A 25,614-nucleotide genomic window follows, 5' to 3' on the forward strand; every position below is an offset into this window, starting at 1 on the left:
CTCAAATTCATCTTTCAAACATCAAACCAAAATTATCTGTAATACAAATATCATCTGATTACTCAGGTTTATTATTTAAATTGATTGCGTATAGGAAAAGTCCAAGATCTTTAACATGACGTCTTAAGGCCTTTATCCCTGAATTCTATCATCTGGTACTCCCTGTCCTAAACTTAATACTTAATCAACATTCAACTGCTTCTTATTCCATATACATACCATGCTACTTTTCACCTTCAGGATATGCTTTTAAATGTCTCCACTATGGAAACTCTTATTCCAACCTCAACTGGCACACATAGATCATCTCTTTGGGAAGTCTTCCATGATTCCTCCCTCCCCACACTGAGTTGACTGTGAAGACTAACATCTGGGCTCTTAGCCATTCACCACATTTACTTCATTAAAATTACTCTATGTATTGCTGTATCTGTCTTTCCCTCTAGACTATGAGAAACTTTAAAACAAGGATAGCATCTGACATACACAGTAAATTCAACATACATAGAAACTCAATGAATGTTTGTTGAATGAACAGATGAATTAGTTAATATTTATATATGGCATACATTTTAGCCATTACCTTTTCTAGTAAGCCACAGATATCCCCAAAGGTAAGGGATTCATTTGTTTTCAATACACCCCATCAGACCTGTGTCTGCATATTGTCATTGATGTTGTTGTTGAGGTTAATATAGTCAATATCTTCATTATTGCTAAATGTATTGAGTTCTGGAGGCAGATGCAGTGAGATTAATTCATTTGCCTAGGTCGCACAGTAAGTAAAGAGACATTTATCATCACTTACTATGCTTTATTAGACTCATCTTTTTACTTATCTCTACTACACTGTCAATTCTTTGATTGTGCCTGAATCAGAGTCAGCTTTGAATAATAACAAAAATAGCAACCAACATTTATTGAGTACTCATACTACTTTATATGGCTGACCTCATTTAAGCCTTACAACATGTGTATCCTGCAGCTGGTATTATTAACCTACTTCATAATAAGATATATATTAAACCTACTTTCCAGTAAGATGTATAGTAGTTATTTATTTAAGATAAATTCCCAGAATTTAAATTACTGCAGAAGTTTGTAATTATTTTTTCACTTTTAATTTATATTATTTTAAAAGTAATCTTCATTTTTTAGAACAGTTTTGAATTTAAATAGAAATTGCAAAGATATTAGAGTTCTCATATACCCCACACCCATTTTCCCTTACAGTAACATCTTACATTAGGATGGTACACTTGTTACAATTGTTAAATTAATATTGAGTCTATACTTTATTCAAATTTCCATGGATTTTACCTAACATTCCTTTCATTTCCAGGATCCCATCCAGAATACTAACTACATTTTTAAGTTTTCAGGTTTCCTTAGGCTCCTCTTGGCTATGACAGTTTCTCAGACTTTGTTTCTGATGACCTTCATAGTTTTTAAGAGTATTAATGATACATTTGTAGAATGTTTAGAGAATTTGTCTGATGTTTTCACATGATTACACTGGGGTTGTGGATTTGGGAAAGAAAGAACAGAGATAAACTGTCATTTTCATCAAATCATATTAAGGGTACATATCATCAACATTTCTTATCATTGTTGATGTTGACCTTGATCATCTGATTGATCTAGGTCTGGGGGTCTGGACCAGGCCATGGTCTCGTGGATGCTCCACAGCCTGGAGACAGCAAGGGTGAGGGCTGGAAGACAGCAAAGATGACAACTTGCCCCTTCCACTGGGAGCTCTGTCCCAGGGAGATGCAGAGCTGCTACTGGCTTAATAATCCCCATGTGGGGTGGCTAGAGATCCAGGCCAGGAGAACCTGTCCAGTGAGGAAAAATGGGATCAGGGACCCATGTAACAAAGAGTCTGGCCACTTTTCCATAGAGCTGTTGCAGTATGCTGGGGTTCTGATCCAGTGCTAAAACATTGGGTTTTTCCAGTACCTCAAGGTATCCAATCTTGCTGTCTCTACAGTTTTGCCTTTTTAGAAATGTTAAATCATTAGAATTACACATCATGTAGCCTTTTAAGACCAGTTTCTTTCACTTAGCCATATTCATTTATGCATTTAAGTTTTATCCATGTCTTTTCATGGCTTGACAGCTCATTTCTTTTTATTGCTGAATAATATCCCAATGTATGGATGTACCAAAATTTGTTTAACCATTCACTTACTAAAGGACATCTTGGTTTCTTCCAATTTTTGGTGATTATGAAGAAAGCTGCCTTAAACATCTCTGTGCAGGACTTTTTTTTACAACAGAACAAATTCATTTATTTATTTACTTTTCATTAGTTTAAGTCCTTGAAGGGTACAGCATTGTTACTGGGAATTCTGTGTTGGAATGGATTATTTAACTACAAGATCAGCAGAGCTGGAGCTCTACACCAGTAATCTCGGTTCCTGTAACAGTGAGCAAAGAATTGCAAACTAACACCAGAATGCAAGCTCAAAGCAAAGTTTATTGAAGAACAGAAATATACTCTCACAGGGAGAGCGGATTGATTTCTGCAAAGTGAAATCAGCCCCTCTTTACAAAACTCAGGGGGCTTTTATGCAGGTTTTGTGGGAAGCAGTTAGGGTTTGGTCTGTGTCTGAGTAACAAGATGATGTCATTTGATTGGCAGTTTATGGACATATACCTAAAGTTAAACTATGCATGTTCTTACCCATAATTTGTTAGCAAAAGCCCAAGGCACAGGGCCATAAAAGCACATGTAAATTTTATTATAATGATGGTATTATAAGCATGGGGTAAACTTGAAAACACAGTGCTATGTTCCTGGGCATGTGCCACTTTAGGTAATTTCCACCTGTGCCCTACTTTCTCTTTCACCAGGATGTGCTGGCCCCAGAATTTACCACAAACTCCAACTGTTAGGGTGCAGTTAGAGCAGTTCTGGGGCTGAAATTAGGTGGGCCACGGGCTGTCTTAGTGATAACCTTTTTGCTTTCTTTCCTTACCCCTTCCCAGATGCTAGTATCTATTGAATTACCTAAAAGTATCACCTTGATTTTGTGTTCAATGGCTTTAGCAGGAAAGTTGTTTTGGAATTCAGTATGAACAATGTCGCTTTTTCCACAGGCAGAAGTTACCTTTTTGCAGATTAGTCTAGTTTTGTTTGGTTTGCTGGCAGAAGTTACTATGCTGTTCTTTGCTTCCTACACAGAAGCACATCTCTTGGCAGAACAGAATTCAGTTTCATTTTGGACACAAACATCTTTAATTCTAAGAGCTGTGTGCTACCTTTGGTTCCAGAGATCTCACTTATAGCCATCAAAAGTGGCCTTGGACAACAGCCTTCCAAACAAATTTATCTTTTAAAAGTCATTTTCCCAGCAGGACTCCACAGACAACAAGATGGTGGAAAGAATCATGCTTAGGTTTTAGTATGGATATACGTTTTCAAATCAGTTGGGTAAATACGTAGGAACATGATTTCTGAATTGTTAGATTTCTTTTCAAATTTAGCCATTCTCATAATTGTGTAGTGGTCTCTCATTGTTATTTTTATTGCAGTTCTTAATGACAAATGATGTTGAGCATCTCATTTCCTTATTTCCCATCTGCATATCTTCTTTGATGAAGTGTCCAGACCTTTTGTTTATTTTTTCAATTGAGTGGTTTGTTTTGCTGTTGTTGCTATTGTTGAGTTTTAAGAGTTCTTTGTATATTTTGGATATAAGCCCTTGATCAGGTATGTGTCTTGCAAATATTTTCTTCAGGCTTGTATTTTGTCTTTTCATTCTGTAAACAAATAGTATTTTACAAAGCAGAAGTTTTTAATTTTAATGAAATGAATTTTCTGTTTCATAGAGTGTGGTTTTGATATGGTATCTATGCACTCATCACTAAAATTAAGGTCATCTAGATTTTTGCTGCTGTTTTCATATAGAAGTTTTATGTTTTACATCCTATATTTAGGTCCATAATGCAATCTGAGCTAATTTTTGTTAAAGATATTATGTTTCTACGTAGGTTTTGTTTTGTTTTTGTTTTTGCATGGACATCTAATTGTTCTAGACTATTTGTTGGAAAGACTATTCTTTCTCCATTGATTTTCTTTGCTTCTTTGTCAAAGATAAATTGACTACATACGTGTCGGTCAATTTCTGGACTCTACAGTCTTTTCATTGTTCTATATGTCTATTCTTTCTCCAGTATAACAAGATCTTAACTACTGTAACCTTATATTAAAATTTAAAATCATATAGTATGAGTTTTCCAAGTATATTCTTCTTTGGTGCTGTGTTAGCTATTCTAAGTCTCTTACATTTTCATATAAACTTTAGAATCAGTTGTTTGATATTTACTAACTAGCTTGCTGGGATTTTATTGAGAGTGCATTGAATGTGTACACCAAATTGGGAAGGACTGGCATCTTAACAATATTTAGTCTTCCAATCAGTGTACATAGAATTTCTTATATCTCCACTTATTTATGTCTCCTTTGATTTATTTCATTAGAGTTTTATAGATTTTCATATATAGATTTGGTTCACTATACGCAATTCTATAAACGTAATCCACCACATACACAGAACCAAAGACAAAAAAACCCTGATCATCTCAATAGATACAGAGAAGGCCTTTGACAAAATTCAACAGCACTTTACGCTAAAAACTCTCAATAAGGCCGGGCTTGGTGGCTCACACCTGTAATCCAAGCACTTTGGAGGCCAAGGTGGGCGAATTCGGGCATTCAAGACCAACCTGACCAACATGGTGAAACCCTGTCTTAAAAAAAAAAAAAACTCTCAATAAACTAGGTATCGAAGGAACGTATCTCAAAATAATAAAAGCTATATATGACAAACCCACAGCAAATATCATACTGAAAGGGCAAAAACTGGAAGCTTTCCATTTGAAAACTGGCACTAGACAAGGATGCCCTCTCTCACCCTTCCTATTCAATATAGTATTGGAAGCTCTAGCCAGAGCAATCAGGCAAGAAAAAGAAATAAAGTGTATTTAATTAGGAAAAGAGGAAGTCAAATTGTCTCTATTTGCAGATGACATGATTGTATATTTACAAGATCCCATCATCTCAGCCCAAAATCTCCTTAAGCTGATAAGCAACTTTAGCAAAGTCTCAGGATACAAAATCAATGTGCGGAAATCACAATCATTTCTGTACACCAATAACAGACAAACAGAGAGCCAAATCATAAGGGAACTCCCATTCACAATTGCTACAAAGAGAATAAAATACCTAGGAATACAACTAACAAAGGATGTAAAGGACCTCTTCAAGAAGAACTACAAAGCACTGCTCAAGGAAATCAGAGAGGACAAAAACAGATGGAAAAACATTCCATGCTCATGGTTAGGAAGAATCAATATCATGAAAATGGCCATACTGCCCAAAGTAATTTATAGATTCAATGCTACCCCCATCAAGCTACCATTGACCTTCTTTACAGAACTGGAAAAAACCACTTTAAACTTCATATGAAACCAAAAGATAGCTCACATAGCCATGACAATCTTAAACAAAAAGAACAAAGCTGGAGGCATCACACTACCTGACTTCAAACTATACTACAAGGCTATAGTAATCAAAAGAGCATGGTACTGGTACCAAAACAGAGATATAGACCAATGGAACAGAACAGAGGCCTCAGAAATAATGCCACATATCTACAACCACCTCATCTTTGACAAACCTGACAAAAACAACCTACGGGGAAAAGATTCCCTGTTTAATAAATGGTGTTGGGAAAACTGGCTAGCCATGCACAGAAAGGTGAAACTGGACCCCTTCCTTACACCTTACACTAAAATTAACTCCAGATGGATTAAAGATTTAAACATAAGACCTAACACCATAAAAACCCTAGAAGAAAACCTAGGCAATACCATTCAGGACATAGGCATAGGCAAGGACTTCATGACTGAAACACAAAAAGCAATGGCAACAAAAGCCAAAATAGACAAATGGGATCTAATTAAACTGAAGAGTTTCTGCACAGCAAAAGAAACAATCATTAGAATGAACTAGCAATCAACAGAACGGAAAAAAATTTTTGCAATCTACCCATCTGACAAAGGGCTAATATCCAGCTCCAAAGAACTAAAGCAGATTTATAACAAAAAAAAAATAAACACACCCATTCAAAAGTGGGCAAAGGATATGAACAGACAGTTTTCAAAAGAAGATATTTATGAGGCCAACAAACATGGAAAAAATGCTCATCATCACTGGTCATTAGAGAAATGTAAATCAAAATCACATTGAGATACCATCTCACGCCAGTTGGAATGGCGATCATTAAAACATGGAGCCAATAGATGCTGGAGAGGATGTGGAGAAATAGAAACACTTTTACATTGTTGGTGGAAGTGTAAATTAGTTCAACCATTGTTGAAAACAGTGTGGCCATTCCTCAAGGATCTAGAAATAGAAATTCCATTTGACCCAGCAATCCCATTACTGGGTATATACCCAAAGGATTATAAATCAATCTATTACAAAGACACATGCACACGTATGTTCATTGTGGCACTGTTTACAATAGCAAAGACCTGGAACCAACCCAAATGCCCATCAGTGATAGACTGGACAAAGAAAATACGGCACATATACACCATGGAATACTATGCAGTCACAAAAAACGATGAGTTCATATCCTTTGTAGGGACATGGATGAATCTGGAAACCATAATTCTCAGCAAACTGACATAAGAACAGAAAATCAAACACCACATGTTCTTCCTCATAGGCAGGTGTTGAGCAATGAGAACACATGGACTTAGGAAAGGGAACATCACACACTGGGGTCTTTTGGGAATTGGGGGCCTAGGGGAGAGACAGCAGAGGGTGGGGAAGTTGGGGAGGGACAACACTGGGAGAAATGTCTGATGTAGGTGATGGGGGGATGGAGGTAGCAAACCACTATGGCATGTGTGTACTTACGCAACAATCTTACAAGATCTGCACATGTACCGCAGAGCTTAAAGTACAATAAAAAAGAGAGAGAGAGAAAAGACCATTGCAATAAGATTAAAAAATAAAAAATAAAAAAATTTTTAAAAAAGAAAGTTCCCTCTATCCTTTGTGTGCTAGGAGTTTGTATTATAAATGTGGGTTAGATTTTTGTCAAATGATTTTTCTGCATCGGGCGATAATATTTTCCTTCTTTAGCCTGATGTGATGGATTATACTAACTGACTTTTAAATGTTGATTTTGCATTATTTGACATGATTTTTGAACCAGCCTTGCATAAGTAGAATAAATCCCACTGGGTCTTGACGTTTAATTATTGTTGTATATTACTGAATTCAATTTGCTAATATTTTGTTGAGGATTTTAACATTTATTTTCTGAGGGATTTTAATCTGCAGTTTTCCTTTCTTATAATAGTTTTATCTGATTTTTCATACTGGAGTAATGGTGGCCTGGTGAAATGAGTTAGGAAGCATTTCCTGTACTTCTATTTTCTGGAAGCGATTGTGAGCATTTGCATCCTTTCTTTCTTAAATATTTATAGAATTAAAAAATGAAACCATCTGAACTGGGTGCTTTACTTTTTAGGAGTTAATGAATTATGGATTCAACTTCTTTAATAGATATAATTCTATTCATATTTTCCAATCTTCCTTGTATGAATTTTGATTATATGTATGTTTTAGGAAATTAGTCCATTTTACCTATATTATTAAATTTGTGGGCATAAATTTGTTCAGAGTATTCATACATCATTCCTTTAATGCATGTGGAAGCAGTAGTGATGGCCATTCTTTCGTTTCTGATGTTAGTAATTTGCATCTTTTTTCTTTTTTTCCTAGTTAGTCTAGATAGAGATTTCAATTTTATTGATGTTTTCAAAGCAGCAGCTTTTGGTTATGTTGACTTTGTTTGTTTTTTACCAGTTTTCAGTTCACTGATTTCTGCTCTGATTTTTCTTATTTCTTTTCTTCTGCTTCCTTTGGGTTTACATTGCTTTTCTTTCTTCAGTTTCCTAAGGTGAAGCTTAATAACTTTCCACCTTTTTTCTTTTCTAATATATACATTTAACACTATGGAAACCTCACTGCTTTTGCTGCATCCCACAAACTTAGATAAGTTGGATTTTTACTTTATTTAGTTCAAAATATTTTATAATATCTCTTGAGACTTCTCTTGACCCATATGTTATTTAGAAATATGTTGTTTAACCTCCAAATGTTTCAGGTTTTCCCAGTTATCTTTCTATTGTTTATTTCTAATTTAATTGTATTGTGGTCTGGGGGCATACTTTGTATGATTTCTATTCTTTTAGATTTGTTAAGGTATGTTTATGGTCTAAAATGTGGTCTATCTTGGTGAATGTTCCATATGAGCTTGAGGAACAGTGTATTCAGCTGTTGCTGGTTGGAATATTTTATGTCAGTTAGATCAAGATGACTGAGTGTGTTCTTTAGATCAACTAGATTCTTACTGATTTTCTGCATGCTTGACCAATTAATTACTGAAATTAGTGCTTTGGTCTCTAATACTTATTTTTCTTCGCAACTCTGTCAGGTTTTGTCTCACATACTTTGACGCTGCTATTGGGTGCATACACATGAAAACGTATTCTTCTCTTTATATCTTGTTGAATTTGATCTAATAAATTTCTAAAGGGTTTGTGTATCTACGTTCATGAGGAATATTAGACTCAATTTACTTTCCTTGAAAAGTCTTTGGTAGGTTTTGATATCAGATTTATGGTGACATCATAAAATGAGTTGAGAAGTTACTTTCTCTTTCTTCTGAAAGAGTTTGTGTGTAACACTGGTAATATTTCTTCCTTAAATATTTTATGGGACTTGGCAATGAAGCTGTCTAAGCATGAACATTAAGAGATTGTGAACTTAATTTCTTTCAAGGCTAGTCGAATTTTACATTTCTTCTTGTTTCAGTTTTGGTAAGTTGTATTTAAGGAATTGGTCCATTTTATCTAATTCATCAAATCTTCTAGCATACAACTGTATATAATGCTTCCTTGTTATTCTTTTAATGTCTGTAGATTCGGTAATAATATCTTTTTATTCTTTGTTTTTTCTTTACTAGAATATGTCAGGATTTATGAATTTTCTTACTCTTTTCAAAGAACCAAATTATGGCTTTGCTGATTTGCTCAATTGTCTGTTTTCTATTTTCTTTTATTTTTGCTCTTATCTGTATTATTTTATTTCTTCTGTTTACTTTCATTCTAATTTACTCTTTTTTCCAGTTCCTTAAATTAGGAGCTTAGAATATTGATTGCAATTTCTTCTTCTAATGAAAGTATTTATTTTCCTGTAAAGCCTGCTATAATTGCATCCCATACATTTTAGTATGCTGTGTTGTAACTATTATTCGGTTTGGATACTTTTTGTTGTTGTTGCTGCTGCTGAGACAGAATCTCACTACGTGCCCAGGATGATGATCTCAAACTTCTGGCCTCAATTGATCCTCCTGCCTCTGCCTCCCAAAATGCTGGGATTACAGGTGTGAACCACTGTACTTTGCCTTGAAACTTTTTATAGATATTTCATTGTTAATGATTGCCCATTTAATCCCCTTGTGGTCAAATTCAACATTATTTCATATTTGAAATTTGTTAAGAATTAATTCACAGCCCATAAAATTACAGATCTTTGTGATCATTTAATATCCACTAATCTAACCTCCACCAGGTCAAATGATTTACAATATATCTCTTCTATGTTATAATTTATTTTTGCCTATTTATCATATTAATTATACAATAGGCATATTGAATTCCCTAACAATAATTTTGAATTTGTCTAATTTTTTATTAGTCTGTCAAATATTGTTTTATGTATTTTAAAGGTCTGTTATTATATGCTCATCTTTTACTGGCTCTTTTGTCTCTACTAACTTTGGTCTGTCCACATCCTGACATCCTTTAAGGAAGTGAAAATAAAAAGCTTTTATTTTGTTAGGCACTTTTCTTTCAGGTTTTTCTGTAATATATCATTAGATCTAAAGCTAAATGATACTAATGTCATGATAAAATGTACAAGACACCATGAATGTGTGTGCAATGAGGATCTAACCTTGCTGTGGGAGTCAGAGTTTTCCTAAGTCATACATTTAAGGTAAAATTGATATTAGCTCTAGTCAGAGGTTGTCAAAGAGTATTCCAGAAAAGAGAAAAGTTATGTGCAAAAGCCCTGACTCAAGGGAAGCTTGGCTCTTTGGAGAAACAGAAAGAGGTCCAGATTACCTTCCCTGTAGACTAAAAGCAGAAGTGGTCAAGGAATGACAGGCATTCTAGATCACATTTTCATTGGACAAGAGGAAAAATTTACAATAGTCTCAGATTCTAGATGTGGAGGCTTTGGGGCTTCCTGAGAGTAGTAGAAATATTAAGAGATTTTAAGATGAGAAATGCCATGATCTGATGTGCAATTTTAAAAGATGCTCAAAGTGCTGTGTAAGCATAAATTGTAGGGGGCAATAAGGGATGCAGAGAGATCGGTTAAGAGGTGATTGAAGTGATTAAGGTGAGAGAAAAACAATGGAACTTTCAGTTAAAGTATATGCAGTAGAGCGGAGGGAAGTGGAAAAAATCAAGATATATTTTACATGCAGAATTAATAGGAGGTAGTCATGAATCGGATATGTGTTGGAAGGTAGAATATTATAAAACGCCATTGATGACTTTTGGCATGTGTGGAAATACGGAAATATGAAAGAAGAACAGATTGTGGGGGGGGAGAAGATAGGTTTTTAACATGTTGATATTCAAGATGCCTGAGTTACATTAAAGAGAAAGTATCACACTAGCTATGAGATATATGAGCCAGAATGAAGATCTAGGTTGAACATATATATCTGACAGTTATGAACACAGATGGCAACCAATGCTATGAGAGTACATGAAATAATTTAGGCAGGAAGGATAACATAAGTTAAAATATCTTTAAAGCAGCCAGAGAGAATTGAATTTTAACCTTCGCAGGTCACAAAGAAGAGGAAGAACTGACAAAAAAGGATGAGAAAGAGGGAACAGATATATAACTGATGCTACAGAAGCCAATGTTTTCCCTTAGTTGTTATTCACATTTAGTTTTGTGTATGGTATGTACGGATTCTTCAGGTTCAAGACAGTTTCTCCAAGATCAGAGGGAGGTCATTCATCTTTGTGTGGTTCACAGGCCGGTGAGTCTTATTGCAAAGCTGCGAGTCCATACAATTACAGTTCATTTACTGGCAAGTTTTTAAGCATTTATTCACATATAACTATTTTCCTTAAGAGGCATTTTGAGATCATTAGAATGGCTGGTAAGAGATGGCTTCTGGAATCAGCTAAATGCTTGCCTAGAACCAAGTATTTTTCTGATGTCTTGGGTTTTTTAAATGAAGTCTTTGAAATACAGCCGGTTTCTTTCCCCTATCATGGTGAGTTTATTTTCTCTTAGGGGCTCTTTTTGTCTCCTTCTACCCTGAAACCAGATTGCCCTTCAGTAACAGGAAGATAAGAGCAGGATGAAAAGGCATTCTCCTTCACACTTGGAATTTATCTCCAGATTTTCTGGACCAAAGTTGGTTGATCTCCATGAAGACGGAGACGTTAAGAGTAATAAGTGAAGGGAATTTCAACTTGGATAATACTCAATTAAGAGTGACAGAACTTTTTTTGATATAACCAAGCCAGGAAAAACTGGCACCATGGTTTGGCCCTCAGATCAGTATATGGCTGGACGTATGACTAGAGATTACATACCCATGTGAAGAGAGATTAGGCTAATAGCTTTGACCTGTAAAGAATACAGATTGGGTGTACATATTAGGTGACGCCAAAATAATGAATATTATATAAATAATTTGCAGTTGTCGTTCTTAGGAAAGGAATAGCATATGCACCTTAAAAATATGCATCAGGGATTGCAAAGCTGAAAAGGCATTCTGATATCTAATTCTGGTGGAGGTGGTAGTGGGCGAACCTAACTTATTCCCAGCATGCAATATGCCTAGTTGAAAATTATTATAAATTTAGTCAGAGACAAATAGCAAACTGGGAAAAATATATTTTCAACATATATAACAGACAAACTGTGAACAATTTTATTATATGAAGATCTCTTATAAATCAATAAAAGTAGACACAACTAATGGAAAATGTCTAAAGAACTCAAACAGGCAATTCTTAGAAGAAGGTAAAATTGCAATAAACATGATAATCTGTTAAACAACAATGAAATAGCAATATTTACCTCTCAGACTGGTAATGATTACAAAGCATAAATTCAGTAAGGAGAATGGGGTGGGGAAATGAGCACCTTTTCATGAATTTTGGTGGAATTGTGAATTGGTACATTTCTGGAGGTTAGGTGGGCACGGTGTATCAAAATTTGTAAATTTAAAACCCATTGGCCGGGTGGAGTGGCTCACACCTATACTCCTACCACTTTGGGAGGCTGAGGCGGGTGGATTACATGAGGCCAGGAGTTTGAGACCAGCCTGGCTAACATGGTGAAACCCCATCTCTAATAAAAACACAAAAATTAGCCAAGCATGATGGCACATGCCTGTAATCCCAGCTACTTGGGAGGCTGGGGCATGAGAATCACTTGAACTGGGGAGGCAGAGGTTGCAGCAAGCCAAGATGGTGCCACTGCACTCCATCCTGAGTGACAGAGTGGGATGACATCTCAAAACAAAAACAAAAACAACAATATCCCCCTCCCGCAAAAAACAAAAACCTTTGACCCAGAAATTTCCCTTGTAAATATTTATGCTAAGAGTTATTAAACAAGTACACAAAATTGTATACAGTGGATACTAATAGCCAAATTGATACAGTAGTTCAAATTTCAAACAATCTAAATGCTCATCTATAGGGCAAATGGCTACATAAATGAGGGTATAGGCATATTATGGAATATTAAGTAGTTGATACTATGTTGCAAAGTATTCCTTATACATTAAGTTTTTTAAAAAGCACATTATAGAATAGCATTATAGAAATAATCATCTGTGTTAAGAAAAAAAGACTTACATAGGCATGTAAAATTTATTTAGGATGGGAGAGAAAATTATGGGGGCATTTTCATTTTGTTTCATTTTTTGTTATCAGTGCTAATATATTATCAGAATAATCTATGTCCATTTAAATAAAATAAAAATAATTCATACAAGGTAACAAAAAAGTAAACATCTTTAAAAGTTTGAATTAAACATATCTCATGGAAAACATTGTTAATTCTAAGTTAATCAAGCACCTGTATTATATGACAGCTATAATGTAGGGGAGGAGTAATGAGTAGAATAAAACAAAAGACTGGAACTAATAGTAGTTAGTATTATCAATGATTTTCTCCATTTTCTCTAAGTATCATCCATTTAGCAAAATTTACTTCTAAAAGATTTAGTCTTTCTTTGCTAACTATTTAATCAGGTTATTTCTTTTTACTCCTGACTCAACAGGCTTCCAGGTTCACTTTTCTCTGAAAGCAGTGGTTGCTGACAATATTACCAACCTCTGGAAAGGCAGACTAGGAAAAAAAACCAGATAGTTTGATTTATGATGCTAGCCCTGTTCGGACTGTAAGACATTTAAAAATATTCCTATATACCAATAACAGACTTAAAGAGAGGCAAATCAAGAATGAACTGCCATTCACAATTGCTACAAAGAGAATAAAATACCTAGGAATACAACTAACAAGGAACGTAAAGGACCTCTTCAAGGAGAACTACAAACCACTGCTCAATAAAATAAGAGAGGGCACAAACAGATGAAGAAACATTCCATGTTCATGGTTAGGAAGAATCAACATCGTGAAAATAGCCATACTGCCCAAAGTAATTTACAGATTCAATGCAATCCCCATCAAGCTACCAATGACCTTCTTCACAGAACTGGAAAAAAACACCTTAAACTTCATATGGAACCAAAAGAGAGCCCACATAGCCAAGTCAATTCTAAGCAAAAAGAACAAAGCAGGAGGCATCACATGACCGGACTTAAAACTAGACTACAAGGCTACAGTAATCAAAACAACATGGTACTGGTACCAAAACAGAGAGATACACCAATGGAACAGAACAGAGGCCTCGGAGGCAACACAACATACCTACAACCATTCGATCTTTGACAAACCTGAAAAAAACAAGCAATGGGGAAAGGATTCCCTGTTTAATAAATGGTGTTGGAAAACTGACTAGCCATGTGCAGAAAGCAGACACTGGACCCCTGCCTGAAACCTTACACTAAAATTAACTCCAGATGGATTAAAGACTTAAACATAAGACCTAACACCATAAAAACCCTAGAAGAAAATCTAGGCAAAACCATTCAGGACATAGGTGTAGGCAAGGACTTCATGACCAAAATGCCAAAAGCAATGGCAACAAAAGCCAAAATAGACAAATGGGACCTAATCAAACTCCACAGCTTCTGCACGGCAAAAGCAACAGTCATTAGAGTGAATTGGCAACCAACAGAACGGGAAAAAATTTTTGCAATTTACCCATCTGACAAAGGGCTGATATCCAGAATTTACAAAGAACTAAAAGAGATCTACAAGAAAAAAACAAACAAGCCCATTCAAAAGTAGGCAAAGGATATGAACAGACACTTCACAAAAGAAGACATACATGAGGCCAATGAACACATGAAAAAATGCTCATCATCACTGGTCATTAGAGAAATGCAAATCAAAACTACATTGAGATATCATCTCACGCCAGTTAGAATGGTGATCATTAAAAAAATCTAGAGACAACAGATGCTGGAGAGGATGTGGAGAAATAGGAACACTCTTACACTGTTGGTGGGAGTGTAAATTAGTTCAACCATTGTGGAAGATAGTGTGGTGATTCCTTAAGGACCAAGAAATAGAAATTCCATTTGACCCAGCAATCTCATTACTGGGTATATATCCAAAGGATTATAAATCGTTCTACTATAAGGACACATGCACACGAACGTTCATTGCAGCACAGTTTACAATAGCAAAGACCAGGAACCAACCCAAATGCCCATCGATGATAGACTGGACAGGGAAAATGTGGCACATATACACCATGGAATATTATGCAGCCATCAAAAATGATGAGTTCGTGTCCTTTGTAGGGACATGGATGAACCTGGAAACCATCATTCTCAGCAAACTGACACAAGAGCAGAAAATCAAACACCGCATGTTCTCACTTATAGGTGGGTGTTGAACAATGAGAACACATGGACACAGGGAGGGGAGCATCACACACTGGGGTCTGTTGGGGGGAAATCGGGGAGGAACGGGGGGATGGGGAGGTGGGGAGAGATAGCATGGGGAGAAATGCCAGATACAGGTGAAGGGGAGGAAGGCAGCAAATCAAACTGCCATGTGTGTACTTATGCAACAATCTTGCATGTTCTTCACATGTACCCCAAAATCTAAAATGCAATTTAAAAAAATATTTTGTACTGGGTATGGTGGCTCACGCCTGTAATCCTAGTAGTTTTGGAAGGCAAGGAAGAAGTATCACTTGCAGGCAGGAGTTTGAGACCAGCCTGAGCAACACAGCCAGTCCTCCTTCTGTACAAAAAAAAAAAAAAAAAAAATAGCTAGGCATGATTGTACAGGCCTGTAATCCCAGCTACTTAGTAGACTGAGGCAGGAGGACAGCTCCAGCCCAGGAATTTGATGTTGCGGTGACCTATGATTGTGCCACTGCAATCCATCCTAGGTGATAGAGTCACACCGTTTCTAAAAAGAAAAAAAAAAAGTTTATATAAAAAAAATTATTACAAATGTCCTCTCCCTTAGGTTTTGTAGGTAAACTGTATCCTATTTACATTTGATCCACATGAAAGAACTCTCCGTTCTCAAAATTTTGCAGCCGCTGTTGTTGCTTGTATTTGCTTTTATTCTGTTATGATGCTACCAAGATTTTGGTTAGATGGCTGTCATTCTAGGTGGCAGACATGAAGACATGCAGGTTTCCTTCCCTTTCTACAACTAAATTAGGTAGGCTTTGGTTCTGGGCAGTCACTGGTATTTACAAACCACTTATTCGTGCCAGGTAATAGGGTTCCAAATTGGGTACGTTTTATGCTCTGATTCTTGGTGTATGTTTAGACAGTTCATAAATGTAAATAAACATTTACATTTTACAGGGAGAGTATGGACACAGTGATAGCTGTGTAACCGCCATTCCCAGCTGAAGGCTATTTCATCTATTATTTTCTAATACGTGACTGGCGCCCCCTAGTGAATAAGGACTTAAAATAGGCTCCACTATAGAAGAAAGACCAGGGAAATGCCTGAAGCTGTTTTAACAATTTCACCTGGTATTAAATAATAATATGCTGTGGTTTTGCATGTGTGAATGGAGGTATGGGTAGGAATCTGTTCTCCCTAAACAATTCAGGATTCCACAATATAGAAATAGGAATCAAATTTTTAGGTGAAGCTCGAACTAATCAGAACTTTGCTAGATCATCACTGTAAATGAATTGATATTTATCCACTCCCTAAATGAAGAGACTTGACTGGATTTCTTTTTTTTAATAGCTACTACAACCCGTTACAAATAATTTAGAATTGAAACTTGAGACACTGTCACTCCAGTCCAGAAAACTTTAGTTTTGCAAATATATTTGACAAATTAATAAATTACATTTTACTTCGTTAATTTCAAGAATAGGGCATTTAAAGAAGTCTGTGGTTGCTTTAGTTCTGCAATAAAGTTTCTGCCACTCACAATAATCCTTATTCTCTGAAAGACAAATGTTATATTTTTGTCATCATAAATATGTATTAATTACTATTTACAGCACTGGGTTAGGTACTCGTCAAGCAACCAAAAATAATTCTTATCATCTAGGTAGCTTCCAATATAAAATACAGACAATACATAACTGGGTCAATTAGGAAACAGATCGTTTCAATATGATAAAAGATAGTATCCACATTAACAGTGTGAAAGGGCAATAACAATAAGACACTTGACTCAGTGGTCTTTAAAATGTGGCAGCCAAGATGAGCAAGTGGAGAAAAGGTTAAACAAGTAGGTGACACATTTAAATAACAATTAGATGAAAGGGTTATTGAACTATTCTAAAAAAATCTTGTTTTATGTGAGAAACCATCAAATTATGAATTGTAAGTAGTGTATTTTTGTTTTCAAGGGTAGGCTCTCCTACACCTTATCTAAACAATTTTTCAAAAGAAACGAAAATTACTTTGTTTTCCTCTCTCCACTAAATTGTCCTTTCTGTCTTGAGCGATTATCTTTTTTAGATTCACTTCAACTTCTTTCGGTTCAAGCAGACTTCACCTGTAAGCCCCTCTCGGTTCTCCCTCTTTTCTGAACTGCTAATGGCCTGATTTAGCACATGCTCATTCCATGTATAAGTCTACAGAACACGTTCAAGCATTCATTCAATTACACGTTAATTTGTTCTGGGTAGACCCCAAAGTCTATTCTCCATCGCTGAAACATGGAAGAGAAACACCTTTTACTTCTGCAGACGGATAACACGTGCCCTTCCCTTGTCATGGTGACAGGCATGTGCTGGTGGAGGTCAAGGAAACAGGAACACAAGTGAAATCGAGGTGAGTGTCAGGTAAGGACCAAAGCACCACGCCTACCTCATCTTTGCCACAAAACATCCATTCTTCCCGCGCCCTGTTTCCCGGGACGTATCCCGGACGGATGCAGAGTCACCCGTGGGGAGGCGGTGAACTCCTCCGCAGGGGCGCTAGCCCGGAAGAGGGGCGGGGAAGGCGGATGGGGAGACCCGCGCGGGGAGGGGGCAGGGAGCGTCGCAGGTGTCCCGCTCTCGCGCGACCGGAGGCGGGTGGGGGCGCGCGCGCGCCTGCGCGATCCCGGCTCGCGTCGCGCCCCCGAGCGCAGCATCCTTGCGCTCGCGAGTCCCCGCGCTCGGGAGGGAGGAGGGGCGGCCGGCCCCCCGCCCCCGCGCGCTGCCACGTGACGCCAGCGGAGAAGATTGGAGCGGCTGCAGCGCGAGGCGGCAGACGGGTGCAGCGCAAGGCGCTGGCGGCTGGGGCTCCTCCACCTCCTCCTCTTTCTCCCAGGAACCTTGACATTGCCTCCCTCTCGGCCCCACTCGTCTGTGCCGCTGCTGCCGCATCCCAGCCGCCGCGGCGCCCGGAGCAGGAGGAGAAGACGCAGCCGGGCCGCAGCCGTTTAGGGGTCCCCGGCCGCCACACGCCCCGTCGGCCGGCGCCGCCTCCGAGGTCAGCCCTCCTGCGGGGTCTCCGCTTTCTCCTGCTGCCAGCCCCCGCTTATCGCCGCGATGGGGCTCCTGGACTCGGAGCCGGGTAGTGTCCTGAACGTGGTGTCCACGGCGCTCAACGACACGGTGGAGTTCTACCGCTGGACCTGGTCCATCGCAGGTAAAGCCGCTGACTTCCCCGTCCTCGCTCGGTCCTCCTCGGGGGTCCCCGGTCCCCTGCTCTTGGAGCTCCCGGGCCCGGACCCGGAGGCCCCCTTGCCCTGCGGTTTTCGGAAGCTGCGGATCAGCGGAGGGGCCGGCGCGGGCATCGCGGTGGAGCGCTGGTTAATCTGATCCGAACGTTAAGGCCTCCCCTCCCCCCGACACTCGCAGGTTTTCCTCTGAGCTCCCTCCATCTCTCTTCAGCTCTCGGATGCGGGAGCTGACACATCAGATGGAGCCTGTACAGCCGAGAGCTCCTCGCAGGAGCCGCCCCACCCTATGCTCCCCATCCCTCGAGCTCGCCTCACAGTTCTTTCCCGTGCAGAGGATTCCTTTTAACATGTAGTCCTCTTTTGTATGGAGACCGGGCTAGGGAGGAGGTGGGGTGGGTCGGTGGGTCGATGGGGATGCTTTAGGGCAGCTGTCCTTTTGCTTCTTCAGCCTCCTGGTTGCTTTGACACAACCCTGCTAATCTTTTCTATCTAAATTCTTCATCTGTAGTATAATTTGAACTGAAAAATAAAATAGCATTGTTTGGCTCCTTGAACCTTGAAAAATGTTAGTTTGCGAGGCATTTTCAACAGCAAGTATGTTTGAAATGATTGTCTATAATGGCTTTGCGCACTGCAGTGCAGTCAGGGGGAGGGGGAGGCTAAAACACCAGGGAAGAAATCAGTCTTTAGGAAGGGGGTCTCTACAGCAACACCTAGAGGTTGTCCCAGATGCCTACATACATACAGTTCTTAAATCGGCAAACTTTTCCTTTAGCTCTTGCAGTTAATTTGGCAGGGCTGTCAATTGGTTGATTTATGCAGCTTTCTTAGCACCCAATTGTGATATTATGATATTTTTACATTTTACTATTTATTTCTTCATTTACTTCGCTGCTTTTGATTTTAAAGCATTTAAAAGGTTTTGAAATCCAAAATAAGGTTTAAAGGATTTCAGAAATGATTTTACGAAGTGAATTTTTCTAGTCCTTTTGCAGTATCACACTGCATCCCAGCAGTGAAGGATATTAACATTCTGCCTTGTGACTCTGCCGTCCCTACTTCGAAATGAAAATGTATTCCTGTAGCTTTTGTGTTTATTGTTGTTAGAGTAAATTAGATAGTGGTTACAGCATGAATACAGTCCGATAAATGGGGCTTATGTTGTGGGAAAAACGTTTGCTGGAATGTTTTTCGTGTGAGACAAAATGATTCTTTGACATTAATAGTGCGTTCACTTTTTGAGAAAAGTATGTTCTTTTTCAGAAGATCTCAACTTTGACGCTGGGAAATAAGCTATTAAATAAGCCATTACAGCTGAAAATGGTTAAAAGGCAGTTTCAAATGGAGTATTTCTTCAAGTTTTTTTTTTTTTTTTTTCTATGTGCTGTTACACTGACGTTGCAATGTACCTGCAAAACCTGGGAAAGATGTGCCCTTCCCTTCATCTCTGTGATTTAAGTTATTTAAATATTGCATCAGGGCTTCCCATTACACAATTGTATAGAGCTGAACATCAGACAAGTTCTTTAGCAGATAATTGTACTTCGCATACCTTGGAGTTAGACACTGTCGAGATCCTCCAATCTCCATATAGCCAGAGCCACACCCGGGAGTTCTCAGTCCTCTCATTCCTATCCTATCCTGGAGCTTTACCATCTCTTGAGTCTCAGAAGGAAAAATTGAGAGCAAAGGTAGAATACACCTTTCTGTGATGGTGAATTTCTTCCTAATGATGTTTGTATAAAAAATAACAACAACAACAAATGAAACAGGAAATTTTGTGCAGTTGCCACATATGAAAGCTTGCTACTAGGCTTGAAGGGCATCTAAAATAATATAATATTGTAGACCAAACCTGAGAAGTGAGAGTAGCCCTGGAACACAAGTGACCTCTCACTAGCAGGCCCGAGGAAGGTATTTGCCTATGCTTTGACTATCCACTTACGAAACCTGAGACTGCTTCCTTGCTTTCTGTAATGAGCTACCTTATGTAGGCAGATGGTATTTCTTAACCAACAGAGAGGCTTAGTGGATATAGTCTGTTCTGCTGTACTGCTGTGTAAGAAGTATTTTTCAGGTTCGGGCTGAATAGATCTGAAGTCTGTGGCGTCCCATTTACTTTTACTCTCCCTCATTCTATGCTCCTCATGTTCCTTTTTTTGGGGAGACTCATTCACTCTGCCCTGATTCCACCTCTCGGTATAATTTGATGAAAATCTGGGTGGGGGATATCAAAGTAGAAAAGTAGCTTATCAGATGAGGTTAAACAAAAGTTGGTGAGTCAAATGTTTGGAAAGAAGGGGAAACAAAAATGGGCGGGAAAGAAAGATGATCTTAAGAAATAGTGATGAGTTTGGTAAAAGGACGCAAATGATTGAGGGAGAGCAAGAAATGAGATAGGCTCCTTGCCTTTGGCTGCTGTCATTCCTAGTGCGGTAGTTACTGCTGCTTTCATTGTCTTTTATGAATTCTTTAAATATTTTTGTCCATTGAGGTTTCTACCTAAGTACAAATAAACTATACTTTGTACTGTCACACAGGAATAGTTACAGATTTGTAGAGTATATTTACAGTCCAAGATATTTCTGCCCTAGGGCAAACAGTTTCTGGAAAAATGTCATTTTGTGCTGTTATATCAAATGGTGCTGTAAATATTCAAACATATCCAAGGCAATATCTGAAAATTGGGCCTTTCAAAGGCACATATGTAGCAAATACAGAATATGGTCCATAATATGTTGATACCAAAAATGTTACTTTTACTATAGTATTAACACTTTGTGCATTGGAATTGAGAATTTGAAAAAGGTATACTTTTAGAAAAACAAAAATAATTTTTCCCTATATTTTTAGACATTTTGAATGAGGAGTTAGCGTTGATGTATATTAAAGTATAGGCTGGTGTAGGACTTTATACCAGTTGTTAGTATTAGAGTAGGTATTCCAGTGTCATCATGTTAGTTTTTTTTCTTCTATATTCTCACTTCATGAGTACATTCAAATTATTAGGATTGGAGTCCTAGGCTCAAAGTATGTAAAGTTGTATATACATTTTTTAAACGGATGAATCTAAATATTCCCCAATCCGCATTATTCATTTATTCATGCTTTTAACACGTTTGATAGCTTTTTGCATACCTGACATTTAGTGTATAAACACTCCAGAGAGTTAGTAGGATGCTTACAGTAAAGCCAGGTATCTCCTGTGAGACTATGTATCTTTTGACAGTTTGTTTCTAAATAGCTGTTGTCCACAGGGTATGGGAGCTGTTGTTGGTTGGGTGTGGTAATGGTTGGCGTTGGCCCTCTTTTCACGTACAGTACCCCACATTTTGTTTAGAAAAATTGTCTGTTTGGTAGTTGCAGTTAGAACATAGGAGGGCAGCCTTGCTGGGTTCTTGAATTCACTTTGCAGGTGTCAGAAAGGAGAAGTGATGAGTGATACCAGAAGAGGGAGGAGAACTGTAGAATGATGACAAAATGTGAAAACCAGGCTTATGATATCATTCATTCTTTCTGTATTTACTTGCCATGTATAGGCACAGTACAATGCCCTGGATAGGGAAGGAGGACACTTGGTCACTGCCCTCATGTAGCTTGCAGAGTGAAGGGGGTCACTGTCATTGCCCTTTCCTTGGTATCACGGTCTGGAGGCAATGTGTGATCTGCCAGGCTCAGGTCTAGCTGGGGTCTAGGGAAGGTTAGAAAAGTCCTTCCCTACTCTTCTGATCTCTACTTCTCCTACGTAAAAGGAATGAATGTACAGGCTGTTTTTAGAATATTGTAGCTGTTTCACCACAGTTTGCTTTCCTCTGCCCTTGAATGAGGAGTTGATGTAAGTACTGTCAGAGTATTTGAGAGAGGGAAACTAGGGCAAGAAGTGTCAAAGACAAGGGGAACACCTTGACTGAAAGCCATGGAAACTGGGAAGGTGCTTAAGGGCCAGGCCAGTAAGTCCTCCAGGTTTGATGAAACTGGGGGCTAGTGGGAGGGGATGTTTAACTCAGCTCAAATGAGCTGAAGTAAAAGCAGGTTTGTCTTAGGGATTGCTAGGCCCCAGAGGAGCATGTATTTTAAATATTGTACAGTGTGCCTACATTAGTTTTATTATTTGTCACAGTTATTGTTTAATTTTTCAACTATGCTATTACCTAAAATAGATTTTCTTTGTTTGGCTTAGCCTGGTAATGCAGTTTTCTCCAAGTTGTAGGCAGCTAATTAAAAAAAAATTATAAAACATCACCAGCTCCTAACATGGGATCTCTGTTGGTCACTGTTTTCAGTGAGGTCCTAATTATCATTTACTCATAAGCTCCCTGAAGCCTCTGGGAGGTCCATGCCATTTTAGGGTTTTTTGTTTTTGGTTTAGTTTGCATTCTTTTCCTTCACCACAGTCTGATTTTTGGTAGCAGACTGCTAGGCTTTAATGGCTAATGCTCTTATCTGTTCCCCAATGAAGCATGCAGTAAAACATCCTATTGCAGATGGAATTTCAGGAGGGTGAACAATGCAGATCCTAAAACTGTTGTCAGGACACATTTTTAACTGTTTTAACTTAGACTTTTTGACTTAGGAAGACAAAGTTTTAAGAGTTATACAGATAATTACATCGGATGGCACTTCTGTAATCTTAAAAGCCATAGAACACTTGGGCATCCTTTAAAGTTCAATTTGTTTTCATATTTTTTTTCCTCAAGCCCTGTGGATAATGTCATCTGTAAATGATTTAACGTTATTAACATAATTATTTTTCATTTATTGAGCCACTTATTCTGAATTAGGCACAGAGAAATTAGTAATGTAAGAGAGTCTAACTTTTTTCACTTTAAGTGGCTTTTTTTTCTCTCTTAACTATTAGGGCATTTTGCCTATTAACTAACAAACATGCTATTGTTTTATTTTCCATTAGAATATATATTTTAAAATCATATGGGTTTGTATTTCAGTAAGGAGAGGAGAGGAAACACATGGCCTTTTAAAGCTAAGGTCCATATTGGCTGGCTTTCTAGCTTGATCGGTAAGTATTCCCCTGCCCAAAGACCTGTAGCCCTAGCCAACTGGAATAACTCACTGACCCTTGAGTAAAACATATACATGTCCACCTTTATGTTTCTCATCCCGCTATTCCCCTTGCCTTTACTAACTTTTCCCTGTTTTTTTCTCCAGATACCTTTTACCAGAAACCCCAGTACAATAGGCCTCCTTTGCAAAACCTTTCTTGTTCATGGTACCCTGGAGCAAGTTGTTGTCTCACAGGAGCTCATTGTCTTTAATAATTACTCACATATATCCTGTGCCATTCCTTCTATGACCCTACTCTTGAACTGTTTACACTTTAGTTATTATTTACCACTTCACTTCTTTGTATTTTTCTCTCCAACACCAGAGATTATCACACATATTTTTTGATTTGATATGTATGAAGAGATGACCATCTTAATCTAGCATAATTTTGAATCATAATATATTGTGGTTGCAAAACACAAATAAGGTTTTAGACCACACTAAATTACAGAAGGTTTTTGTTTTTGTTTTTAATAGAGAAGGGGTTTTGCTATGTTGCCCTGACTGCTCTTAAACTCGTGTCATGTGATCCGCCCACCTCAACCTCCCAAAGTGCTGGGATTACAGGCATGAGCCACTGTACACAGCCACAGAGTTTTTTTTTTTTTTTTTTTTTTAAGAAGAATGATCTTTTTTATCAGTTGATCATTAATTCCCTTGATGTTAACTAAATTTAATGAATAAATCAGACCAATAGTCATTTAGTAGCACAAAACAGATATAAAATGAGGATTTTAAGAGACATAAAATCAGATATAATTGTTCTCTTCTCTTCATTGTCTATGCAGAATCATTGCCATGTGTGGAAGTGAAGAGGGCAGTGCAGTATAGTGAATGGGAAGAATTCTGAATTGGGATTTAGATGACCCAGACTTTAGTCCTGGTCTGCTGCTGATTTGTTGTGAGAGTTTGGACAAGATTCTTTGCTTTCTCTATTTTCAGCATTGTTCATCTGTAAATTAAGAGGGTTAAATTAGGTAATCTATAAAAGTCTGGATATAAATGTCACTTTCTTGGAATAGGTAAAGCAATTTCAAGTATACATTTATCTTGAATGGATTCAGAAACCTTATTTTATTTAGTAAATAAAATCTTTCCCAGCAAAACTGTTTCAACACTGCCTAAATAGTATAAATAACGGATTAATATTTTGTCCTTTTTTACTCTTTAAAAATCTGCTTTATAAGAAATAGAGGAATAGAGAAACAAAAGTATACATATATTTAAGCATCTGTTTTGAAATAGCACTGTTTTTGTTGCTGTAACACAATACCTATTTAATTATCTAGATTCCTTGAATAACCAAGGGCCAACTATTTTATCAAAAACAGTAGCAATGGAATTAAAGAATAAAATTATCTCAATTTTATATTACATTTATTTTGTGATACTCGGGTTTTGAGGATGGCATATTATGTCGTTTCAGGCAAGTTGTTCATGACTCTGGATCTCTTCTATCTGTACCATGAGAAGGTTGAACTACATAACCTTTGAGGCTTACTTTATTGACTCCTTATAACATCTCCTAAAACAATGGCCTGGATATCAGTCTAAACTCAGTCTTCCTATTTTTCCGATAGAAAATGTGAAATTTTTACCTACAACATTACAAATTATTTTCTATTATAGACAGTTTATGTATGAGCATTTTTTACTTACATTTGAAAGTATGACTTAAGATTTTTATAAAACTGATAAAAAAATGTAGGTCTTACAGAAGAGAAAACAAAAGAAACTAAATGGTTTTGATATAAGTATGCTTTTTGACTAATGAAAATACAAATTTTTGAAATCTTTTGCCATATATTTTTCTTCCTGAAATATCATCATTTGTAAACAAATACCTTAGTATGATGTTTTATGATTATATTGCATTAGAATAAAAATTTTGGAATTTGAAAGACAAATGTATTAATCCATTGAGGTAATCAGTTACTCACTGTCAGGTATAATCACGTAAAACCATTTGTGATTTTTGAACTGCAGAATTCCAAGAAGCAAGCTTTTCTATTTTCATTTTTATTCATTTTCAAACAGAAACTTAAGCACAGATGTGTGTTAACTAATTTTATATATTTTTTTCACACTCATGTATATAGCAGCATTATTTATAGTACTTAGGAGATGGAAACAATCCAGACATCCACTGATGGATAAATGGATAAACACA

General features: G+C 37.5%; 2 protein-coding genes across 3 annotated transcripts in view; one reads left to right on the forward strand and one right to left on the reverse strand.

Moving 5' to 3' along the window:
- The window catches only part of TTK (TTK protein kinase), a 104,291-nt gene extending 86,596 nt beyond the window's left edge, over positions 1–17,695 (reverse strand). For both annotated transcript variants that reach the window (XM_003923262.4, XM_074398024.1), the window contains exon 1: positions 17,579–17,695. The gene's annotated coding sequence lies outside the window, so the exon portion shown is untranslated. The remainder of the gene's footprint in view (positions 1–17,578) is intronic.
- A 157-nt stretch (positions 17,696–17,852) lies between these two features.
- Positions 17,853–25,614, forward strand: part of ELOVL4 (ELOVL fatty acid elongase 4) — a 31,369-nt gene continuing 23,607 nt past the window's right edge. Inside the window, exon 1 of the mRNA XM_003923263.4 lies at positions 17,853–18,346. Within this exon, the coding sequence (XP_003923312.1) occupies positions 18,247–18,346 (100 nt within the window). The 5' untranslated portion in view covers positions 17,853–18,246. The remainder of the gene's footprint in view (positions 18,347–25,614) is intronic.

Source organism: Saimiri boliviensis, chromosome 4 (assembly GCF_048565385.1).
Source record: "Saimiri boliviensis isolate mSaiBol1 chromosome 4, mSaiBol1.pri, whole genome shotgun sequence".
Classification (NCBI taxonomy): Eukaryota; Metazoa; Chordata; class Mammalia; order Primates; family Cebidae; genus Saimiri; species Saimiri boliviensis.